Source organism: Chaetomium globosum, genomic scaffold, assembly GCF_000143365.1.
Source record: "Chaetomium globosum CBS 148.51 scaffold_1 genomic scaffold, whole genome shotgun sequence".
NCBI lineage: Eukaryota > Fungi > Ascomycota > Sordariomycetes > Sordariales > Chaetomiaceae > Chaetomium > Chaetomium globosum.
Genome location: NT_165976.1, coordinates 2,343,835 through 2,366,875, shown reverse-complemented (window position 1 = coordinate 2,366,875; position 23,041 = coordinate 2,343,835). Strand labels below are relative to the sequence as shown.

At 56.3% G+C, this 23,041-nt stretch overlaps 9 protein-coding genes across 9 annotated transcripts in view; 5 read left to right on the top strand and 4 right to left on the bottom strand.

Annotated features, from left to right (window-relative positions):
- CHGG_00777 (uncharacterized protein) overlaps positions 1–565 on the bottom strand; it is a gene marked incomplete at both ends in the record, with an annotated part of 1,588 nt that extends 1,023 nt beyond the window's left edge. Inside the window, one exon of the mRNA XM_001219997.1 lies at positions 268–565. Within this exon, the coding sequence (XP_001219998.1) occupies positions 268–565 (298 nt within the window). The remainder of the gene's footprint in view (positions 1–267) is intronic.
- A 4,060-nt stretch (positions 566–4,625) lies between these two features.
- CHGG_00776 (uncharacterized protein) lies at positions 4,626–6,734 on the top strand (the record flags this gene model as incomplete). Its single annotated transcript, XM_001219996.1, has 2 exons — positions 4,626–5,357; positions 5,421–6,734. 2 exons carry the CDS (start codon positions 4,626–4,628, stop codon positions 6,732–6,734), a joined length of 2,046 nt encoding a protein of 681 aa, XP_001219997.1.
- A 2,024-nt stretch (positions 6,735–8,758) lies between these two features.
- CHGG_00775 (uncharacterized protein) lies at positions 8,759–11,214 on the bottom strand (the record flags this gene model as incomplete). Its single annotated transcript, XM_001219995.1, has 3 exons — positions 8,759–9,189; positions 9,250–10,828; positions 10,951–11,214. 3 exons carry the CDS (start codon positions 11,212–11,214, stop codon positions 8,759–8,761), a joined length of 2,274 nt encoding a protein of 757 aa, XP_001219996.1.
- Positions 11,215–12,064: 850 nt separating this feature from the next.
- On the top strand, positions 12,065–12,640 carry CHGG_00774 (uncharacterized protein; the record flags this gene model as incomplete). The annotated part of the gene is made up of 4 exons (XM_001219994.1): positions 12,065–12,104; positions 12,177–12,190; positions 12,256–12,459; positions 12,524–12,640. 4 exons carry the CDS (start codon positions 12,065–12,067, stop codon positions 12,638–12,640), a joined length of 375 nt encoding a protein of 124 aa, XP_001219995.1.
- A 564-nt stretch (positions 12,641–13,204) lies between these two features.
- CHGG_00773 (uncharacterized protein) lies at positions 13,205–13,895 on the top strand (the record flags this gene model as incomplete). The annotated part of the gene is made up of 2 exons (XM_001219993.1): positions 13,205–13,286; positions 13,468–13,895. 2 exons carry the CDS (start codon positions 13,205–13,207, stop codon positions 13,893–13,895), a joined length of 510 nt encoding a protein of 169 aa, XP_001219994.1.
- A 245-nt stretch (positions 13,896–14,140) lies between these two features.
- On the bottom strand, positions 14,141–14,914 carry CHGG_00772 (uncharacterized protein; the record flags this gene model as incomplete). The annotated part of the gene is made up of 1 exon (XM_001219992.1): positions 14,141–14,914. The coding sequence occupies one exon, from the start codon at positions 14,912–14,914 to the stop codon at positions 14,141–14,143; it is 774 nt and encodes a 257-aa protein (XP_001219993.1).
- Positions 14,915–16,334: 1,420 nt separating this feature from the next.
- Positions 16,335–18,084, top strand: CHGG_00771 (uncharacterized protein; the record flags this gene model as incomplete). Its single annotated transcript, XM_001219991.1, has 3 exons — positions 16,335–16,609; positions 16,696–17,380; positions 17,431–18,084. The coding sequence occupies 3 exons, from the start codon at positions 16,335–16,337 to the stop codon at positions 18,082–18,084; spliced, it is 1,614 nt and encodes a 537-aa protein (XP_001219992.1).
- Positions 18,085–19,239: 1,155 nt separating this feature from the next.
- On the bottom strand, positions 19,240–21,061 carry CHGG_00770 (uncharacterized protein; the record flags this gene model as incomplete). The annotated part of the gene is made up of 2 exons (XM_001219990.1): positions 19,240–20,636; positions 20,698–21,061. 2 exons carry the CDS (start codon positions 21,059–21,061, stop codon positions 19,240–19,242), a joined length of 1,761 nt encoding a protein of 586 aa, XP_001219991.1.
- A 750-nt stretch (positions 21,062–21,811) lies between these two features.
- CHGG_00769 (uncharacterized protein) overlaps positions 21,812–23,041 on the top strand; it is a gene marked incomplete at both ends in the record, with an annotated part of 5,362 nt that continues 4,132 nt past the window's right edge. The window contains 2 exons of the mRNA XM_001219989.1: positions 21,812–21,972; positions 22,026–22,814. Of these exons, the coding sequence (XP_001219990.1) occupies positions 21,812–21,972; positions 22,026–22,814 (950 nt within the window). The remainder of the gene's footprint in view (positions 21,973–22,025; positions 22,815–23,041) is intronic.

Here is a 23,041-nt window from a genome sequence, read left to right as displayed (position 1 = left end):
AGCGGCCCAGAGGCTGTTATCGCAGTGCCGATTTTGGTGGTGCTCGGCTTGAAGTCCCGCCGTAGCGCCCGTACCGCCCACCGAGGCCTGGGTAACAGTTTGGTGTATCTCGTGCTGCACCATGATTGAACAGGAGCGCCTCTTAGCTCCGGGCGACAAACTCGCCTCGTTGTTGCCTCTGGCCCGCCGACCCTGGTATCTCTCGAGCCAGAAGGATCCGCTGTTGTACCCTCTGGCTCCGTTCCGTCAACCGAGAAATAAACTCACCTCCGCTCTTCGGTGAGCTAGTATCCTTCTGTTCCAGGTGTACTGCCCGGGATGCCGACCGTCGAGCCCTCTTCAGAGCCTTGGCTTTTACGCGAGGGAGCTTGTATATAACCCAGAAATCACCCCTAATGAGAGCACTCGTTTCCTCGTGGAAATGGGGGAGGGGGGCGGAAGGAGGGTCAGACAAACACAAGGGGACGTCCTTGGACTTCGCAGCTTTTGGCCGAACTATCACCGTGGCGTTGTCAGCACCTTCACGAGTTACCCAGCATCCCAGTTGGCATAGAACAGGGCGCATCTCGCTCGTAAATCCGAGCTGTAGGTGGTTATTTGTCTCCAGAACAGCTTCAAGCAGATGATCGGAAGAAGAAGTAGATGTCATTGCACAAGGCAACGGGGTTGCTCAACCAAATCCAAGTTATATTGAACAAAACTCAGCTTGGAACAGCGGTCGGGCGTACCCAATTAGTTTAATATCTTCATTCTCTCTTTTTTGTGTCTTTGGTGAGGAGTGTAACAATCGCAGATTGCCATTCACAAAGAACCCAACCATTCCAGCGGGACACAATCATGACACCCCTTGTTGGCCGAGAGAACAACTAAGGATTATCTACTAGATCGTGCATTCGGGTAACTTTGATGGCGAAGCGCTGCACAGCTCGAAGTCAAATTCTGGGAACCGTGGAGCAAGCTACGAAACCTGCCAGCCCACAAACTCGCCGTCTCGACTACCTAGCCGTGGATAGCACTCCTATCCCCGCAGATGACTCGATTTGGAACCCACGAGACCCTTTATACCATGCCAGTTTCTTGTACCCTTCACCTGCTTTGTGAGGGATTGCCCCTTGGCCTCCCAACCGGAATGGAGGCTACTACTACGTGTTGGTCCCAGACGGCTCAAGTTTGAGGAGTTGAACTAACCGACGTGGGGTCTGAAGAACATAGGGAAACGTTCCCATTTCCCTCGACCATTATTTGACCTCCAAGGATTCCAGGGGCACTGCGTGGATATTTCATCAAGGGGAACGACGACGGGCCACCGAAAGTTAGAGAAATGTCCCTTAACTATTTAGTACCCTTTGCCTCCCCCCCCATTTTCCCTTGCGGAATGCAGGGAACGGGTAGTGATAGTGGCAGCAATAGAAAGGGGCACACAGCGGGGGGCTATTGGAAGCTGGGTGATAGATGGAGGGTTGACCCGGCACAACCAACAAGGTCACCGAGGCTCTGCGAGGCAAAGTCCTACTTGCTTGGCTACCTAATATGACATACGACTATCGAGGTACACGATCGGGGAAAACCATCCGAATGTATCACCATCGTTAGAGGGTACGAGGTACCAGGGCCATCAGGTTTTTTCGATGTCATCTGAAGTATCCCCCTCAGAACATTTTGTCGTTGCCTTACCGATTCCGCTTTTTAGCTCAAGAACCATTCGGGCGGATAGAGTGAAATGGTATCGGCGAGATATTGCCCAAGTGGGTACATACGCGTGTCGCGGGATTTAAGGTTGTGGGTGTAAAAGTCATCCCATCATGTCTGGGAACACAAAACCAACGAAGGGCCGGCTCAAGAATTCAGGTGCCTGGGAATGGGGGGAGGGGAGGGAAGCGCTGGAACAGTGGCCGCGCACTTGTGCCGCGCACCGTTGCGTTCCTCTCCCAGGCACTTACTTTGAATTGAGGCTCCTCTAATTCTCTGCAATCCTATTCGCGGGAGAGCGGAAGTAGCAATTCCTCGTAGGGCTGAGGTGCGTCCCCCCCCCTCCCTTCTCCTCTTGGGTTGACGCACGAGATCAGTGCTGTGCGACGTGGTCTTTGCCGGCTGTTTTCTCGGTTGCCATCTTGGACTTCACATTGGGGAACGGCCGCTTGGCAAATGCATGGGGTGATTTTCTTGATGAATGAGTGGTTTGTAGAACACAACCGAGAAAACTTCTCCTGCACGAGGACTGACTTGGGTGGAATTTGTTGGGCGATGAAGTGGATGAAGACTCTTTGTTTGGTCTTGGGAGAGCAGTGGGAGGACCTCACGAATGCATGCCGCCTCCCTGCCCAAACACCCAAAGCCAGCAGCCAGCCCTACGAGGGCGGGGAGCTGGGGAGCTGCAGGGACACAAGGACACGACCGATCAGATTTGGGCCAATCTCGAGGCCCATCGCCGTTGGCTCCGTGGGTGGGTGGTGCATGATCGCCAATCTGCGGGGAGAGAGGGGGGTACTTGCCTCTCCCAAGCCACAACAAATCGCCGTCCTCAGCCCGGAAATGGTTGGCATGCATTGCACTGCTGCGGTCCTTGGTACAATACAAACATTGCAGATGACTGCAGACTGCATGTCCGTTTTGTTTTTGTTTTGTGGCAGCCGTCTCTTTGGCCGAAGCATGCCGGATGGGGAATGAACCGTGAGAACCCAAGCCCGTTTCTTTCCGCTTCTCGAGGTGACTGCCCCCGTCCCCCTTCACCCCAACAGCACTTTCCGGTGGATGGTTGGGGGCTGCATCAGAGACGCTTCAGGTGGTTGGGGCAATCGTCTTATCCCGGCTCCCTCACTGGTTTGACTCCTGGTCCGAGCCACAACATGACAGCCGCTGCGTATTTAGGGTTTGCCGCCAGCGTTTGGAAAGGTCTCGGGCGTTTTATTGTGCCGCCTTTGCCCAGAGCACCAGATGACAGATCTCACTGTGAGGACAAGCTGTTTTTCTCTCGGCCCCTTTCCCGTTCTCACCACCGGAAACAAACGGTCGCGGGGGGCGGGGACCGCAAGCACAGATAGGTAGTTAATTATCCGATGATGTGTCAGCGAGATTAGGGGTGGTTTGAGCATATGGCATCCATGGTGAGGGCGGGAGCTCTGAATCGCCTCCGCTGCTAGGTAGTTATCAACACCCCACGACTCGCAGGAAGATGATGGAAGGGAAGGAATCTACGAAGTAACAGTCGCGATACACTTGTCGATCGCGGAAGACCCTGCACGCAGAACACTCGTTGTTCCAGATCGTTGTCGTATTAAAAAGTGGCTGCACCAAGGGAAGCAGCTTCGCCACACGTCCATCAGGTCCGCCGTTCCCGCCCCCGAGCTACCGTTGCAGGCGAGGTTGTGGCCGTGGTGGGGGCCGTCATCAAAATGGCCCTCTGAGCTCATTGCAACCGAGAGCACAAGGTCCCGGCCTCAGCCCGGATCGCGCCAACGAGCCGCGAGTTGCGGCGCGGCGGGCAGGTCGGATGGTTGACGTGTCTCTTCTCTCGGGCGAGAGAATCATCGGCATCACAATTGTTCGTCATTCCCCCGCGCGGCTCTTCTTGTTTCGTCACATCCGAGAGTCGAAATCTGTCTGCCTTCAGAGAAGACGACCTTGCGTTTCGAAGACTGCAGCTCGCGAGAGGTGATGCTGGAGAACCAAGCGACTTGTCCTGGTACCTCCCAAAATCTGGGGACGAAGACGGAGGAGACACTGGCTCTGCTAGCCGAGTACTTGGGTAAAACACCAAGCTACGCAGGGCAGCTCTGCATCTGTAGAGCGTCCTTCCTTAACAATTGAGAGGACCGCAGCCGGCCGAGACACCAGGTCCAGGGACTTTCCAGCCAACAGACGCTATCAATAGCGCGCCATTGGGAGCACAATTGGAAGGATTTAAACCTGGCCAATGGGTGGCCATTAATCCGGCGCTGCGCCCGCCAGGGGACCCACATCTTACTGGGAACCCCGGTTGCCCGAGCAGGCAGCAGCGTCCGACAAGCCCACCGCATTTCTCATCATCTCTCTGGCGCCCGGTCGCGACAAACCTCCTTCTTCCGAGTCCTTCATCACGCCTGCCCCGACTCTTTCCCTTTTCTTTGCACCTGAGGCCATTCAAATCGACCTCTTGCAGATAATCCCGCGCTCAGACCAGACGGTCGAGGCTCCGCAACCCTTTTTGCCCCAGTGTTAGAGGACTTGTGTGTCCCCCATCTTTCCTGCCGCCCAACACGACGGTTCATCGGCGCCTTGAGCTTTATCCCAACCATCATTAGCAGGACGCCTTTTCGCCTGGTCTTGATTCCATCGCGTCTCGGGGTCCCTGGCTTTCGTCGGCTTGTCCTCTATCAGGCCTGGTAAGTCGAGTCCCATTATCTTTCGTCAGAATTCGTTCGTTTCTGGGCACGATTTCCAAGTCCTGCCCATCGCCGCTGTGCTCCAGTGGGTTGCTGGAAAGGATCCTACCTACTCTCGGTGTCGCAGGCCGACTGTGACTCACGCTCTCATCTCCGCTCGGCGGGACAATGAATACATTGAGAGCTGACCTGAGAGACTGGACACAGTGTTCCGCCCACCGATTGTCGCAGAGCCTTGTGCGTACCCCGCGCATACCAGCAACCATGTCGTCCAATCCACGCAGAACGCCGGTGACTCGATCCGGTTCGAGGGGCCTGAGCATTAAGACCAATGTGGTCCTCAAGAAGGGTGCGACCTTCCACTCCCCGACTACTCCGCTCGAGTCTCCCGAACCAGTCTTCACTCCGCCTTCGCTACCTCGTCGGTCACACACCAACCTGGACGATGTCATCGATGCTCATCGCCGTCGCGTTGCTTTGACCCTCGGCGATATCGACAAGACACTTGCTGGCCTTCGCAACGACGACGCGCCCCTCTCTCCCGGCCGCAAGACCCTCCGGGACGAGATTCTCCCGCTGCCGCGAGGCGTCCTTGACCACACCCTCGACTCGGTTATGGTCAAGGAGCAGCCGGCCGAGCGCCGGATGCTCCGCCCTCGTACTCGCCGATCGTCTCGTTTCCATGAATCCGATAGCGGGTTGGGAACCTCGATTGCTTCTACCAATGACAAGGACGCCGTCGCCAAGAAGGACAAGGCTGGCCGGACAACGGCGGTTACCAGGTCGGCTGCAGCCCGTTCTGCCACCGCGGCGAGCGCCGTCGGCCTCAGCCCTCGGGCCACGAGCCGCATCTACGCGCACACTCTCAAGCCCCTTCTCGCCAATTCCGGTTTGAAGGATTTCCACCCGCTTCTTCTCGAGTGCCCGAGGAAGATCCAAGAGAGGCAGATTGTTTGCCTGAGGGATCTCGAAAAGACCTTGCTTCTTGTTGCTCCAGTAAGTGAGCTCTTGGCTGACCAAAGTTTGAAGGGAGATACTTACCGTGTCTTGCTTTTAAAGGAAAGGACCAAGTCCTCCGAACTGTACCTGGACTTTTGCCTCACCACCATTCGGTGCATCCAGGCCACCGTTGAGTACCTGAGCGACCGGGAACAAACCCGCCCCCGGGACGTCCCGTACACAAGCGGATATTTCGTCGACCTTGTCGATCAAATACGGAACTACGCCCAGCAACTTGCTGACGCTAAGGAGAACCAGGACGAGATGGATGTTGACCCGTATGGCTCTCTTATCCCTTCTGATCTAGCCCGCCTTGCTGACTTAGCCTCCAGCACCGACGAGATCAAGCTCCACGGAGGCATCCACATCAACGGACGGCCCGCCGAACTTGTTCGCGTTAAGAAGAACGGCAAGATGATCTCGATGGCGACTGGTCAGCCCATTGATAAGATCGACGAGGAAGCCGACGGCACTGTGCGGTTCAAGCGCTCCGCCAGTCAGGAGCTCGAGGATGAAGAGGAGATCATGCGCTCTATGGCTAGGCGCAAGAAGAATGCTAGCCCCGAGGAGCTTGCGCCGAAGAAGTGTCGCGAGCCCGGTTGCAACAAGGAGTTCAAGCGCCCTTGCGACCTCACGAAGCACGAGAAGACACATTCGCGCCCTTGGAAATGCCCTGTTCCCACCTGCAAGTACCACGAGTATGGGTGGCCAACCGAAAAGGAGATGGACCGCCACAACAACGACAAGCACTCGGCTAGCCCGCCCATGTACGAGTGCCTCTTCAAGCCGTGCCCGTACAAGTCGAAACGCGAGTCCAACTGCAAGCAACACATGGAAAAGGCCCACGGCTGGGTTTATGTCCGCACCAAGACCAACGGCAAGAAGGACTCCAGCGTGAACGGCAACTCGGCTCACCCCACTCCGCAGCTCCAGAACATTCCCACCCCGTCCAGCGAGCACAGCATGGGAGTTGCTACCCCCCCAGACACCTGGGGCCCAGTTTACCCCGGCAGCAGTCTCGATTTCCCCGCCTACATGCCCAATGACGCGGACTTCGGCTTGATCCCCCACCCCCAGGAGCTATCCCTTGACTACTCGCCCGTTGACAACCCGACTCCGTCGACGGATTCTGGGATGGACCACACTTCGGCATACCAAGACATCGGGACAGACTTCTCCATGTATGACGACATCTACAATGCCCGTGTGCAGCTGCCCACTCCTCCCCCCCTCCTCACCAACGCCTACTCCAAGGAGGTGGCCCACCAATTTATGTCATACACTGCCGCCGAGCTCTGCCAGCCCTCAGCCTGCGCAGCTCTCGCCGATCGGCCAGGGGAATACCATGCTCTACACTCCCAACTCTCTTGCTGAAGTCGACGAGGGCTTTGATGACCGCAACGAGTTTGCCGCCATCGCCAATGCTCGTAAACGAGCGGCGACTTCATTCTGTTCCCCAACGGTGGGAGTCTCGAAGCCAATGTTCAACGAGTCTCTTTTTGCGACCACGGATCTTCCGGGCATGACTGCCAACCACGGCCAAGCCGTCATCTCAGGACTTGCTGAACGCCTTCAACGTTGACTGGCCGCCACATGAAACCCTCAGCGCCTAACTTACCCGCAGGTACTAAGATGCGGGCTAGGCCTAAAAAAAAATACACGTTGACTCGGAATTGCAATTGAATCAGTCGTAGTTGCGCAACTGCCCTGCGACTTTTTTTCTTCCTTTCCGGTGCAGTCAGGGCTGCAATTTGTCATGATTAATGAAGTGAGTGAATGGGAGGGTTAGTAACGATTTGGAAAGATGGGTAGCGCGGTGGCCGAGCGAACACACGGTTCGACCGTCTTCATGTTTATTCCAACTATTGATTTTATGTGTTTTTATCTCGGTTGCTTCTCGCTTTACATATCTAGCGGTTTCTACGTGGGAGGAGTAGGCGGAATGGGTTGGATTGTTTCCAGAACTAGCTGGGAGACATGTAATCTGGTCTCGAGTGTTAGGTAGATTCCTCTCAACAATGATGGCCATTCATACACCTATGTCTCGATCCCTCTCCTCCATCTTGTGACTCTTTGCCCGTTCTCTTGTGGCCACTTTACCCCAACGAACGTGACGTATAATACAAGCCAGCCCAAAAGCGGGAGTGGGGACTCTTGCGGAGGAATGCGGACCGTGCGTAACTGTGGGTACGCAGAAGCTCGACCAAAATATTTTTGCTCCGTCAAAAGCGGGTTCCTGCGGCATCCTCGAACTTTTCAGAGTTTCCTCCATCAAAACGGACCACGACCCGACGTGTTTGTAGCCGAAAAAGGGGCCGGCGGCGGGCTGCCAGTTTCCCAGCGGCTCATTCCGATCGAGGACATGTCTAATTGACCCCGATCAACGAATGAAGCCATGCGTTGTTTGTTCATGAAGCAACTCTCCAGCAGCGCGTCCGCCTCCGGCCCCCCTCGAGCTCCCCACGCCACGGTATGTACGCACGCACACCCATCCGCCTCCTTTCTTCCCCGTCCCCCTCCCCCCTCCCACCACTCCCCCTCTCTTAACGAGAAAGTCGGTGCTCTCTCTCTCTCCGCCCTCCGGAGACCAAAAAAGAAAACAAAGCCCATACCATGATGATCTACGCAACGCCGGTTGCAACCCTCATATACTTTATTAGGAAGAGCCGTCTGAACCTCCCCGGGGGTATTTTCAAACCCTCCTCGGCTGGCCGGCCGTTTCCGCTTCTTCTTTCTCTCCTGTGCCTTGCCCGCTTCCTTTTCTTATTTGAGAGAGGAAAACGCCTGCACCGTCATGTGCTGGCGGGGCTGGGGCCTGGAGGGGTGGAGAGGTGGGCGGTTTTGGACGGTGGGGTTGGTCGTGCTTAAAAACTGGGTTTCTGAAGGGCTTTGTTTTCTTTCTGTCTTTACTTTTGTTCTTGTTGTTGGTTGGGGTTGGCTGAGTTGGTTGAGGCAAGTTTGCTGACTTGTTTTGAAGTGTCTGTTCTAGGTTTGATACCAAGGGACGAACGGGTCGGTGTATGAGCGACGTCAAGGGCGGAAACGAGGTAGGTCTTGGGTTCTGTGCGGCAGTGCCTATGTATGGGGATATTCTACTCGAGTTACGTATTCTAGAGCGTTTGAGGACAGATCACTCGGGGTAAATCCATCGACCTCAAAATACAATCAAGGAAACAATCAGATATCCAGAATCCGAACTCGACGGGAATGTTGCGCCTTCATTGTCTATCGTAGATATATCATGTCTGTGGTTTGCGGGCTCCCGTAACTCCCTTGACTTGCTACCCAGAACACCATAAAACAGGACTGGTTACAACTTGTTGACTTTTCACCCATCCCTCGAAATCTTACACTCTTCATTGCTACAAATAGACTTGTCCATATCACCCTGCGATTTCCTATTTCGCAAAGTGCAGGTCGTAGCCTAGCCACTTCCTCCTCAGGACTTGGTCGACCGACAGGCCGGGGAAGCCATAGGTCAGCGGCAGGAAGAAGTACCAGCTGGCGGCGACGACGAGAAGGATGACAATCGTGGCAATCCACGACGGCAGCATGCTCTGGCCGACGAACCGCTCGCGCGCAGTGAGGTGGTGCTTGCGTAGGCCCGTGCTCTTGCCAGCCTTAGCGGCCCGGTGAAGCACCTCGTGCTCCATGGAGTCCTGGCTGAAGACAAACTCGACGACGGCACCCGTGACGAGGGCAGAGGCCAGGTGGGCGGGGAGGTAGTGGTGCAGGAACAGCTGACGGCCCATGACATAGAAGGGGAAGTAGTGGGTGGCCCAGGCGAGGAAGAAGAAGCCGGTTGAGTTGTATAAGCGGGAGCGGGCGCCTAGGCAAAGTCAGTCAACTGTCAACTAGAAAGGGGGTGTTATTTTTTCTTTTGACTTACGGTGATCCAGGGCGTCAATGCCGCGGCGCAGAGAGAACTGATCTGCCAGGACGATACCGGCATAGATGGCCAAGACACTGCTGGCGATCCACCAACCGATAGGGTTGCCGAGGAAATAGATTTGCTGGCGGGTGTCGTTTTGAGTCCAGAAGCTGACACCGCGGAGCAAGAACGGCCACTGGAAGGGCAGCGACGCGTAGGGGTGGCTGGCGGTCAACTGGTTGTTGTGCCAGAACATGGACCGCTGCAGCTCGAACCACTTCCTCAGGAAGGGGAGAGACTTGACCTTCTTCTCCACCTTCTCACGGCGCTTATGATCAGCCGGAATAGACGGAATGTCATCGACGAGCCAAACGTTAGAGCTTGGAGCAATCTGCTTGTTTCCGTTGATCTCCTGTTGTTTGTGTCCCCACTCAGGGAGCGGCGTGGTGTGAGTCCACATGGCCACTTTGCTGGGGTTGTGAATGAGCTTGAAGTGGCTGGAGACGCTCTTGAACTCTTGGTTAGGTTTGCCATGCTCAATGCGGATCTCAAACAAGGTGTCGGCAGCGCGGTCACCGTAGGCGTCTGCAATCGAGATGGTAGTGAACTCCTGGTTGGTGGGGTAGTACGGAGAGGCGACATCGTGGGACAGCAGAATGGTGTCGGTAACCAGGTGACGGAGCCTCACGAGGTCGTGGTTCTTCACATGGCGACCCAGCTTCTGGTCATCGGCGCCGGCAGGGAGAATCTGCCAGTGGTTGTTGGTGTCATTGAAAGGGTAGCCCGTCACTTGCTGGCCTTGGCTGGAAACGCGGCCGTCGTCATACCTAAGAGGGTAGCGGTCCGCGTGGCTGTGGAGATACGCTTTGGTCTCCTTGTGCTTGAGAGTGATGGTGTCGTAGAAGTCAATGGTGACCGAGTTTTGGAGCATGACGTTGTTGCTGAGCGTCTCCTGGAATTCAGGGGTCATGAAGTCATCTCCGGGCCCGGAGCGGGTCAGAATAGAGAAGTGGACCTGGAACCAGAAGAGGTAGAAGAGGAAGGGCATGATGATCAAGCCAAAGGCACGGGCAGCGAAATGCTTGCCAAAGTCCGGCAGGCTTAGAGCACCTCCGGGTCTCTTGATATCCAGCAAGTCCCAGAGATCAATGATGACGGCAGAGCCGATGGTGATGAAGGCGAACAGACCGACATATTTGGTTGAGATATCGCAGGATAGGGCGAAACCGGTCAGGATCAGCCACTTCCACCACTTTCTCGAGAAGGCTTCGTGGCGCAGCTTGTAGAATTTGATGTAGCAGAGCAAGCTGCAGGCCATGGCGAAGACGAGGGTGGCATCGAGCAGGATCAGGCGTGTCTGGCCAATGTGGGCGTTATCGAGCAGGACCAGGCCAGCGGCAACAATGCAGGCTGGGAGGCTGTATCCGGACTCCCACATGATCAAGTAGGTGACGGAGACGGTCAGGGCGCCGAGAATGGCGGGCAGAGAGCGGAAGGCGACGTAGGGGACCTTGTTGACGATGTAGGAGTCGCCGATGTTCTCGAAGTGGAAGTGGCCATCGTAGCCAACGAGCCAGCCCATAAAAGCGAAGAGGAGCTTGCCGAACGGAGGGTGCACATCGAAGAAGTAGGTTTTCTCGAGGTAGTACGAAGCGAACTGAGACAGACAAACGTTAGTCAAAGTGACAATGGGACAGCCGGGGGACAATGCGTAAGTACCTTGCCGAAGTGAACTTCATCGAAGACAACCTCGTTGGGGTGGCTGATGCCCCAGAACCGAGTGACGAAAGCCAATGCTGTAATAATAACGAAGACAGCCTGGAAGTCACGCTCGGAGCCAGTAGAGGACTTGGCGGTGACCGCTTTTACGAGCTTATCAAGCTCGACGTCTGAGGAGACTCCATCCTTGGTTTTTTTGGTCGAGGCGGCGCCGCCCACATTGCGCTGGCGCAGAGTGGTTTGAGGCGTCGGGGTAGAGGCCATGGCGGGTGGACTGTAAGGAAGGCGATGTGTTAGCGCCTACTGTGTACATTCCTGAGAGCTGCAGGCAAACACTCGGGGCGTTGGAGTCGCCAACTCGAAGACAACACCTGCCTTATGCTTCTAAACAAAGCGGAACAGGACACGATGGACATACCTCGCCAATCACAAAACACGATTGACTTCCCCAATCGGTATATCAATAAGAAACCCGCCCGGAAATGGAAAGCAGATACGAAAGAAAGATTAAAGACAGTCGAGAAGATGAAGAATGGATGGGGCAAGGATGCGCGCGAAGAACGAAGAGTTGGGGATAGTATATTAATAAATTGCGTACCCCCTTTAAGCCTCCTGATGGCAGGGCTGATGGATGGAACCGTGTTCAGCTTTGGCTGCTCCACCAAGACTCGCGATTTTTCTGGACACCTGGCGCAACCTTTGGGTGGCTTGACCCTGAATTGAGACCCCAGTCCGCCAAGACCAGAAGTGGTCCAAGCTCCAGCGAGCTGCACATCTCACCCCTTGCCTTCCATGAGTGTCTCTCGGCTTGCAAGGAATAGCCTGACTTCGTATGCTACTGCGCTTACCACAAAACACCCGACAGTACCGGGCCCGGCCCGGACTGCGGGGTTTGGCCCGCCTCTAACCCCTCCTTACCGTGGTCCGAAGAACGGAGCGGGACGGAGGCCTAAGCAAGCCCAATAGCTACCGCGTCGTGGAGAGATTGCCCCGCCATTGACTTGCCATGTTTCCCGTTGCCCCAAGACGAGCTTTCCCAATTCTCTTCCGAGCAGCCTTGAGTAAAACATCACCACCACTACGCATTCGACCAAGATTGTGCCCTCTACACAACATGTCTGCCACGCCCGTTTTCACTAAGAACGCAGCACCGCGTAGGTTTCCTTTACTAGCTCTCCTATGACGGCGATACCCGGAATGCTGACCTGAGTCCGTCCTACGTATAGCTGCCGGCCCTTACGTATGTTCCATTCCTGAACACTCAACTGCCGTGAAACCCGAATTCAGACACTGACCGACCCCCAGTCCCAGGCCATCAAGACCCCCACTACCATCTACTGTTCGGGCCAGATCCCTTGCGATGCCGAGGGCAACCTAGTTGAGGGCACCATCCAGGAGAAGACGGCCGCATGCATTGCCAACCTCAAGGCCGTCCTCGAGGAGGCCGGCTCAGGAATTGAGAAGGTAGTCAAGGTCAATGCCTTCCTGACCGACATGGCCAACTTTGCTGTGAGTAACGGACTATTCCGAATCCTCAATAACACAACGGGTCGCCGACTAAAGCATCCTGCAGGCCATGAACGAGGAGTACGCCAAGTGGTTCGTCCACAAGCCCGCCCGCAGCTGCGTCGCCGTGAAGCAGCTTCCCAAGGGTGTGGACGTTGAGATTGAATGCATTGCGCTTCCTTGAGAAAGGGGTCTACTTGTTCCCAAAAGCTATAGAGCGAGCGATGAATCAAAAAGTCCATTGTTATTCCCAAAACCGTTGAATCCTTGGTGCTTTTTAGGGATCGACAGGTTGGTGGGGCTACCAAACGGGAATGACGGAATACACCTTCGAAGCCCCTCGTATGCAGAACGCCTCAACGGCCACGTCCAAGACAAAGATCTACAGAATTCTCAAGGCACCCGAGGCCGATTGGCCTGCCGGGCTGCCTGGCTGCTATTTAAGCCCTTGGTGTCAGACCTAGGCCGACCAATGCCCTCATTTTCAGTATTTGATATTGGTTAATGGGGACGCGAGGATTACGTTACATTCATTCACGCCGTTATTGGCCTACAAGAGACACAGCCAAGCTCAGCCATTGACAACAGCCGCGTCACTCATCATTTTGGGCCAGCGCATTGGTTTTCTTTTATACCCAACACTGAATATTTAAGCAACTCTATGGAGGGCGAGGAGTTCGCTCTATGCTCCCCCCTCCTACTTCAATTCTCGGATATTGATTGAAGCGGAACATACCTCGAAACCACCATGTCAGCGCCGCCAGTCCCCGTGAGCGCCAACCAGGGAGATGCCCCGCGCCCTCGGGAGCCATCAACCCTTTACAAGGCAAGTTGCCTTCACTGTTCACTTCCCAACACAACATCATCTCCTAGTTTCAGTTTTCACCTGCTCCCCCCCCACAAACGATCTTCACCACTCTCACCCCCTCCGAAGTTACAACTGCCTTACCCCCTTAGAACTAACACATCCCCAACCCCCACCCAGTTAATAATGACCACTCTCATCTTCAGCACCTGGTCGAGGTGGCCTCGGCTACCACAGCCTGCGCCACTCCATCCCTGTTGCGCGGCTAACAGCCGAGACCCCACCAACCACCAACACTAACAGACATCGCACCCGCCGCGTGCTACGCCCCTGGCTGCACCGCGTCGTGTACCGCTACCAACCGTATCGCTACGCTAATAGTTCCACCCGCCCCGCCGCGGAGCCTGGCAACAGCCCGGGGGGTGCGAGGGGTGCCTCCGATGGGGGTGGGGGTGGTGCGGGGGAGTACTATCATAGCAAGCAGCGGGAGCTGATGAGGATGGAGGCGGAGGAGGCGTTTGAGATGAGGAGTGTGGTTGTGGTGGGGCTGGGGTTGGTGAGTGTGGTGGTGGAGTGGATGGTTTGGAGGGTGGTTGGGTGGATGGTGGGGGTTGTTGGGGGGTTGGTTCTTTGAAGGGGGGTGGTTGTTTTTGTATACCTGGTGGTAATTTATGGGTTGGATATGAATTTGAGACAGACATCGTCCATGGGAGTATATTGAACATCCTATTCAAGCTCATCCTCTCGGCACCACACATACCTTAGCTCCATGGTTCCGTTCCCGAACCCCTCAAACCAGACTTCACCAGCTTCCTTGAAACCCTCTCTCTCATACAGACTCCTCGCAGCCGTCAGACATCGTTGCGTCGCTAATCGACACTACCGAATCCCAGTCTCTTGATCAAATGTCCTAGCCGCCGTGAAAAGCTGCTTCCCCACCCCCAGCCCCCTAGCCGACTCATCCTTAATAAAGGCCCGAACCTTCGCCACGCCCTCCTCCCCGGGATAAGCCTCGCCGTCGATATACACCACGCCCACCGTGCGCTCCAGAGGCGGAGCCCCCGGATGCTGCGCCGGCGTTGTCATAACAGCCGCCCACACCTGGTTCACCGGCCTATCCAGCCGGTCCAGCAGATCCCCCAGGCCGGTAGACAGCACCGATTCGAACTTGCGGCCCCATCCCTCCCTCGGGTAGTAAAAGGCCAGGTGCATCTCGAGAGTGCGGGCGAGAATACCCGGACGGTAGCCGGCCACGATGGAGACAGTTGGGGGCTGGGGCAGCTGTGGCTCGGGGGTCGCTGCTGGCGTGATGTCCGGGGTGATGTCGGCCTGGCTGGGTCTCGATCGTTCTAGGGCAGTTGCGTAGGCTTGGAAAGCTGCCGTGATATTTGCGCCTGCTCCGGGAGGGGCTGCAGCAAGTGCTTTGGTGACCTGGTCTTGGGCATGGGCGTTGATCTCGGCGAGGGCGCTCACTCCAGCCGTGGTGAGCGTGTAAGTCTCCCCTTGTTCGGCGGTAACTTGACCCCCTTGGCTAGCCAAGTTCTGCTCCCGCCTGACGATACCCCTCGAGATCAGCTCGACCAGAGTATGGGAGAGCTGGGCTGGGGGGGACCTTGAGTTCAGTGCAGAGGTCGGGAAAGGAGCGCCTTCCATAGTCGCCAATTTCGATCATGCAGTGCACGGCCGCCGGTGAGAGCGGAAAGGGGATGGGGGTTGGTCGAAGAAAACCCCATTCCCGAACCAGTTTTCGCGACGCCTCTCGAAGGGACAGAACTGGGTCGTTGTTGAGGGGTTGAGTACCCGGTAATGGTGCGGGGAAAGGCGAAACGGAGGTGGTCATGGTAGTATACTCTACTCGGTTGTCAAGTTCCTTTATGTTGTTTGCTTGGAAAGAAGTCCTGGTTTTACCTATCTCCTCGAAGCAAACATAGGTAATCCCCTATTCTCGTTGTTTGGAGACCTGCTAACTAACTAGTTATCAATGGCTATCCTTACCTATCTACAGTTGCATCCGATTTCGGGGACATCTTGGCAGCGCCCTTTGGATGATCAGTCGACCCAGCAGTTAATTCCTTGTATGTCCTGTATTAAGGGTTTCCAATCGTTTTCGGGGCTTATTGTCTAGTTCGCGGGCTTAGCACCGTTGGATATCAACGGCTACTTCATAACCTAGGGTCGGTAGTAACTTCCATATTATTTTTCGGCATTGCACCATAAATGCCCCGTCACCTGGGCCAGCAAGCCAAGGCAGGCTCGTTCGATCATCTCAAACTCTGGCCTTCAACAGAGATGGAACAACCCGATTCCAAAGATCCGCAGCGTGTTCTGTGGCCTCTCTCGCCCCCGCCTACCTTCTCGGTCAACGCAACCCATCGCCCCATACTTTTACAACACCAAATAATCGAAAAACACGACAGTGCCGACGCAAAAGCTTAGGATTGTCTACCACTGGAGTGACAAGTTTGGTTGGCGAGCATGGCCCTCAATCTGCCGATAAAGTTGCCGCACAACAGCCTCCTTGCACCAAAATCTACGAAGCTACTAATCACACAAGATTCCGGTCTTGCCGAGGCTCGCGATTGCTGTTGTTCCAGACGAAAGTTCCAAGGAGCAATGATTCAACCGACCCACGAGGAAGGCCTGCTCATTGGCCGAGCGCACGGAGCCGGAATCCCAGGAATTGCTCCGTGTCCTGCTTCGCAAATGCAACACCATTCGAGACGACCCAGGATGGTTAATGAGGAGTGCGAACCCCGATCCCAAGTGGGCCTCTTCATCCACTTACCTAGCTGAAGGAACCGCACAAGCGATTTAGTCGCCTGGGCCGACAACTTAAAGTCTTGATGACTCGAACCCTTCTCGGATGAACCAAGCCCGTATATTCTCTCCGTTGGTTCATACTTTCGGAGGCTTTTTGCAGGCTTTGTGCCGCGAATAGTCTGCACTCTAACGTAGGACTAGCTAAGGCCGACAACGCGCCAACGTCAGTCTTCACTATCGTATATAACTTGAGTGTATCCGTTTATTTTTTGGTAAATCGTTATTATATCTCAGAGAGACCTATCTGCCCATCATGGCCCCCTACCGCTCCATGTTAGCCGCCGCTCTCGGTGGCGCCTACCTCCTCTCTTCAGGCCGAATCCCCCAATGGCCGGCACCCGGCTTCCTGACCGCCTTTGCGGTCCTTTGGGGCACCCAGGTGCTGGCGTGGGCTGCGTGGGTAGTCATACTCTACCCGAAGGTCTTTTCGCCTCTGCGAGGACTTCCCGAGCCCAGCGGCAATTCGTGGTTCATGGGTCAGTGGAAAGCGATTGTGGCACTCCCCACGGGGGGTCCCATGTTGAACTGGTACGTGTGGATTTGCTTATCCCCTCAACATCAAGTCCTCTTCTTGTAGACATTCTTGCAGGTATGCTTGCTGACCACCCATCCAGGATCGATTCCATCCCAAACAAGGGCCTTATCCGGTATCTAGGCCCATTCAACCAAGAAAGGCTCTTTATCACATCTCCCAAGGCTCTCGCCGAGGTGCTTGTCACCAAGAACTACGAATTCATCAAGCCGGAAGCGCTTCGCTTTTCCATCGGCCGCATCTTGGGTGTTGGCGTCCTCCTTGCCGAGGGCGATGAACACAAGGCGCAGAGGAGAAACCTGCTCCCGGCTTTTGCCTTCCGCCATATCAAAAACATATATCCGGTCTTTTGGACCAAGTCAAGGGAGGGTGTGGAAGCCATGACAGAAGCCATCCTCAAGGAGGCTGCCCAACGAAACGACGCAGAGAAGAATACGGCCGTCATTGAAGCGGGCAACTGGGCCTCGCGCGTCACCCTCGACATCATCGGCGTCGCGGGCCTTGGTCGTGACTTTGACGCTATCAAGAACCCGGACAACCGGCTAACACAGGCCTACGCCCGTATCTTTAGGCCGAGCCGCCAGGCGCGCATTCTCCAACTACTGGGCATGATGATTTCCCCCAAACTAGTTGCTTTGTTGCCGGTCAAGCGTAACGAAGACATCGGGGTCTCAGCCAACTTGATCCGAGCCGAGTGCGCCAAGATCATCCAGGAGAAGAAGCAGAAGCTGGCACAGAAGGAACCGTCCGACCCGGACATCCTGTCGGTGGCCCTGGGAATCCGGCGGCTTCACCGACGAGAAACCTCGTCGACCAGCTCATGACGTTCCTCGCCGCCGGTCACGAGACCACGGCGTCGGCCATGACCTGGGCCGCCTACCTGCTCGCCAAGCACACCGACGTCCAAGCCCGCCTGCGCGCTGAGGTCCGCGAGCACCTCCCGCCCCTCTCGGGCGACGACTCGACCGTGTCGAGCGTCGACATCGACCGCATGCCCTATCTTAACGCGGTCTGCAACGAGGTGCTGCGCTACTTCGGGCCCGTACCGGTGACGCTGCGCATGTCGGCGTGCGACACCAGCATCCAGGGCCAGTTCGTGCCCAAGGGCACGCAAATCATGCTCGTGCCGTGGGCCATCAACCGGTCCGAGGGGCTGTGGGGCGCCGACGCCCGCGTCTTCGACCCGGAGCGCTGGATCGCCAAGTCGGACGCCGACAAGCGCGCGGCCAGCGGCGGCGCCGAGAGCAACTATGCCTTCATGACCTTCTTGCACGGCCCGCGCAGCTGTATCGGTATGTCGTTTGCCAAGGCCGAGTTTGCGTGTCTGTTGGCGACGTGGGTGGGGCGGTTTAAGATGGAGCTGCATAACAAGGAGGAGATGGATGAGTCCAATATTGATATCAAGGGTGGGGTCACGTCGAGGCCGGCGAAGGGTATGTATGTCAAGACGACGGTTCTTGAGGGCTGGTGATGATGAGGGGGTGAGGGGGTGAGAGAGGGAGTTGGCTATCTGGCTATGTTTAGGGTATTTGGGGCCTACTTTTCCTCTTGGAATAATACCTTGCTCTGTTGTATTATGTCAATGGTGAGGATCTATATCTTGGAGTTTATGGATCTTGTATTACTATCAAGAACTGACGGGACATTGCTATGTTTGCTTTTTTTGCTTCCAGCCCGGCCCCAGATCGAGAGTGGGCCCTGTTAATATTGTCTCCCGGATTTGGCAGCAAGTAGCAAACCAAACAAGAGAGAGGGTACGACTCGCTTTGTACAGCGGAGGTCGTCGGCCGAGGCGAGGGGGATGGCTCAGGAATTATCAACCCCGCCTCAGCGACTGTCTCCTTCGTTTTGACCAGTATGTTTGTTGTCTTTGCAAAGCGGGAGGGCCTTTGGAGGGCGGAAAGGGAGGAAGTGCAGCTCATCGTCGCCGGTTATCGAAGTGGTTGTCGTTCGGTCCAGCTCCCAGCTGAGACAAGCTGCGGTGTTTGAGACTGCATGCTTAGCGTATGTTGTGTCGCAAGATGCATGTGCGTATTGGGATTTGGGCAGCATGTCTCTGAAATGCGCCGAGCCGATCAACGATCTTGCCGAGAGATGTGCAACAGGGATCAAGCCTAAGCTGCACTTTTCAGGAATGGTGCCCTTCCTAATCGGGTATGGCGCAGTGTCAGACACAGCCCTACCATGTCACGTCCATCGTACCTGCACTGCTGTGTACGCCGTATAAATACTTGCACTTTCGATATTTCTCCCTTGTCGTCCGCGCTCCGATACGCATTTTGCCAGTCTGGATACCTCGTACTTGCGGTCTTTGGTGTCCCTAGCCACCTACCTTCGCGTAGCCGATGCATGTAATGAATTTTGGCTCAACTCCAGTCTCGACATCGACACAGATCTCTCTCCCTTCGGAGCCAATTGACACAACGGTGACCACAGTAATAACAAGAAGGACTAGGTAGTATTACTTATATAGTCGCTTGTTCTAGAGGACTCAAGGAGTTCTTCAGTAAAACAATGATCACCACAGTTGTGGCCTTTAACTTCACCGAATCTAGTCACGTCACCCCTTCAACACCTTCAACCCGTGCCGGCGAACCCTCCCAGAGCTGGGTCTAACGGAGAATTGTCACGACGGAGTCACTGTTGCTGTTGCAGACGCGCAGTACGAGCTTCCATACGAAATGACTGTCGGGGCCACCGCCGTGCCGCAAGCACCGTTGGCGCAGTCCCTCAGACCGTATCCAAAGTTGACATTCTTGCAGAGACACGACGGCTGGGGACTGGCGCACCCCAGCGCCGAGTACTGCGCCACCATATTGTTGAAGCAGGTCTGGCCGCAAGAGGGCAGAGCCGCCACGCCCGTGGCCGTGGTCGTGTGCGTGGCCGACGCGGCCGAGCAGTACGCGCTCCCGTACGCGATCGCGCTGCTGCCCACCACGGCGCCGCACGCCCCGTTGGAGCAGTCGCGCAGCCCGTTGCTGAAGTCGGCCTTGCCGCACAGGCAGTACGAGTCGGAAGGGCTGGGGCAGCCCAGCGCCGAGTACTGCGCCACCATGTTGTTGAAGCACGTCTGTCCGCAGGAGGGCAGGGCGCCCAGCCCGGTGGTTGTCGCCGTGTGCGTGGCGAACGCGGTGGAGCAGTACGCGCTTCCGAAGGAGATCACGGTGCTGCCGACGCTGCTTCCGCACGCGCCGTTGGAACAGTCGCGGATGCCGTTGCTGAAATCGGCGTTGTTGCAGAGGCAGTACGAGTCCTGCGGGCTGGAACAACCCAGGGCTGAGTATTGCGCGAGCATGTTGTTGAAGCAGGTCTGGCCACACGCGGGTAGGTTGGATACGCCTGGGATTTCGGTGCTAGGGGCAGTGGTGGTTCCGGGAGTGCTTGATGATGGAGTCGTGGACGTTGAAGTCGTCTTGGTAGTGGAGGAGGATGATGTTGTCTTGGTAGAGGAGGTGGTAGAGGTGGCCGACGAGGTGGTCCCAGAGGTGGCCGACGAGGTGGTGGTGGAGTTGGAGTTGGAGGCGCAGATTCCGAAGGCGGGCTGGCATCCACGCTCGACATAGCAGTCGGCCGGGTTCACGCCGCAGACGCCGTTGACATTACAGCACCGGCCCCAGTCGGGCGAGCACCGGTAGCCCTCGGCGCCGCCGCAGGTACCGTCGGGGGTCCACGGGGTGCCTTCGGGCTGTTGGTCCTCCTTCCAGATGTCGCAGTCGCCTTCCTGGCACGTGAACAGGCCGCAGTACTCAGGCCCCGTGCCGCACCGACCGTCAATGCTGCAGCAGTTGCCCCATCGGCCGGCGCACGAGCGGAAGCCGTGGTCCTGGCCGCATGTGCCATCGGTGCTGTAGATGAGATCGCCGTCGCAGACGCCTTCGTAGCACGTGCCAGGAGCGCAGTCGGCCGTCGAGTTGCCGCATGTCCATGTCTGCGAGTTACAGCACTGCTTGTCGGTGCCCAAGCAGGTGGCATTGTTGTTGGGAGGGCCACACTTGCCGTCGAAGGCTCTGACCGGCTCGATAACTGTGATCAAGTCAGCTTCCGCCCCTCATTTTCATACATGTGCAGTGGGCACATCACTTACAGCCCCTGACGCAGTACTCCGTTTCCGGCTGCACATCACTGCAGTCGCTCGCGAGGCCTGGGTTCAGCTGGAAGAACAGGTCGTTGGAGATGCTGTACCGCTGCGCCAGCTGCGAACATGTGTAGTAGTTGACCTCGGCGGGCGTGGTCGACCAGTATCGGCAGTTGATCTCGCCCACGGTGACTGGGATGGGGATTCCCTGGGTAGGTAATGGGTCGGCCGCGGCCTGGAGCATCCTGAGCCCGCCGGAATTCCATCGGTAGGGTTGACAGTCGGACTCGTCCTGAGCCGACACCAAACTTGGAACAAGAGAGAGGAACAAGACGGCGCGCCGGAGGGCGCTATTGTGGTGAAGGGACTTCATGGCTGACTTACGGTTTTACCTAGAAGTCAAGTAACCCAGAGTCTACAGCACAAGCTCGATGGCGGAGACAGCAGCAGCACTCTGGTGGTCCACGGGGAATTTTCAATCTCAACCTCAAGCTCTGATATATGGAGGAATCCTCTCCCATCACATTAGCGCATGACCTTTGGCCCGCTCCGCCATTCCTCTGCCTCCGCTCTATGGTACCGACATGGTTCAATTGGGTTATGAGGAAATTTTCACGACAACATTGAACCCGAGGTGCTCAATGTCAGTTAATGATGTTACATTCCCCCTTTAGTCTGCATCCGAATTCCGAATCTATCGCGAAACTGTGTTAGACCACAGCCGTCGTCTTAATTAACGCAGACATCGGTTCTTGGATATCGTCCCAAAAATAGACGCAGGAGCCTCACGCTTGTCAATGACACTCAATATTGCGACCGAGCGCGGCCCCCAACGGCCCCCAACGGCCCCCAACGGGACGTAGACAGGGGGATGGTGAAATTGGATATCCAGCAACCGAAGTTCGAAAAAAAGGCGACGACTATGTTGACGACTTTGGAGGGAGGGAAACGATATGGAGCCGATTAGACGGTAGAAGAACTGGGAGGTCGGCAACATGATATAAGGGGACCCTTCCATGGAACTCCAAGAAAACAGCCCAAGGCTCGCCCACTCCATCACGGCCTGTGCCTCGTTCCATTCGTTTTCAGTAACAGTCTGCCTGGCTGGCACTTTGCAGTGACCATGGCGTTGTTGTTCCTACGCTATGCCATGTGGCTGGCGGTAGCCCTGCTTGCCTTGGATCCCAGCTCTCGGGCGGCGGCTCAGTACCTCCAGAACTTTGTGCCAGTTCGAATACAAGACCCAACGACTAACCCGCCAACGTGGTACGATGGCCACAAATAGTGAGTTCGGATTCTCCTTCTGGTCGACCAACAATCTAACTACCGTAATGCAGCCGACCGACGCCCGACAACGCGGTGCCCTATCGAAACGTCATCGACACTCGGGCTGAAAGAATCACCATCTATTACAACTGCCATTACATGACCAACATCTGCCAGAATGTCGAAAACTTCAAAGCCACGGCACGGGGACAGGCTCTGCATCCCGGAACGTCGATCCCGGCAAACATGTACACATACGACTTTGACAGCGGCGATACCATCGCCGGTGTGCCCAACACACGCCAGTACTACCGCCGCGAAGCATCGTGCCCGTCGCCCGGGTGGAAGAACTCACACACGTGTCCCGAGGCGGTGGGCCAGCAGCCTCTATGGCGGCATGACGGAAAGTGGGGGTCGACGGCGCTGGAGCCGGGCACGACGACCAACGTGGTTGAGCACGAGCGCAACGCTCAGGGCCAGATCACGCGGTATTCGCAGTTGCGCTACTCGTGCGATGAGTTTCCGCCGGCCACGTGGGTCGAGGGCGGCAACGGCTGGAACGGCGCCACGCCGGCCAACACCTTCTGCGCCGGCCTCTCGTGCATCGCCCCCGGCTCCAACACCAACGGCGTGGCTGTCAAAGCCGAGCAGAACTGGCAAGGCGAGGCGCACGGGGAGCTGCGTAAGTTGTTGCTAAAATACATTGAGCGACGCAACCCCGAGTTCCAATGGCACAACCCGACCCAGCCACAGCGCGACGTGGCCTTTTTCAACTTTGCCGCCTTTGACCTGGGGGCGGACGGCTTTGCCGCCACCATCTTCTGCAGCGATGAAGATGCCGGTCTCGACGAGGATTTCAAGTACGTCACTCAGGTCTAAGAGAGAGGAGACGCAGGGCTAACAACTCAGACGAACCGGCACGTACACTCCTGATTGCTACTCGGGCGTACCAATCTCACTGCGGAGCAGACGTATCAGCGTATGCTGGCTGGCCACGGCCGCCGTATCGACATCTCCGTCTACGTCAACGGGTCTGCTATAGCCCAGCGGGGCTATGGGGCGGGCTGGGGGGCATTGGGAGTCAAGC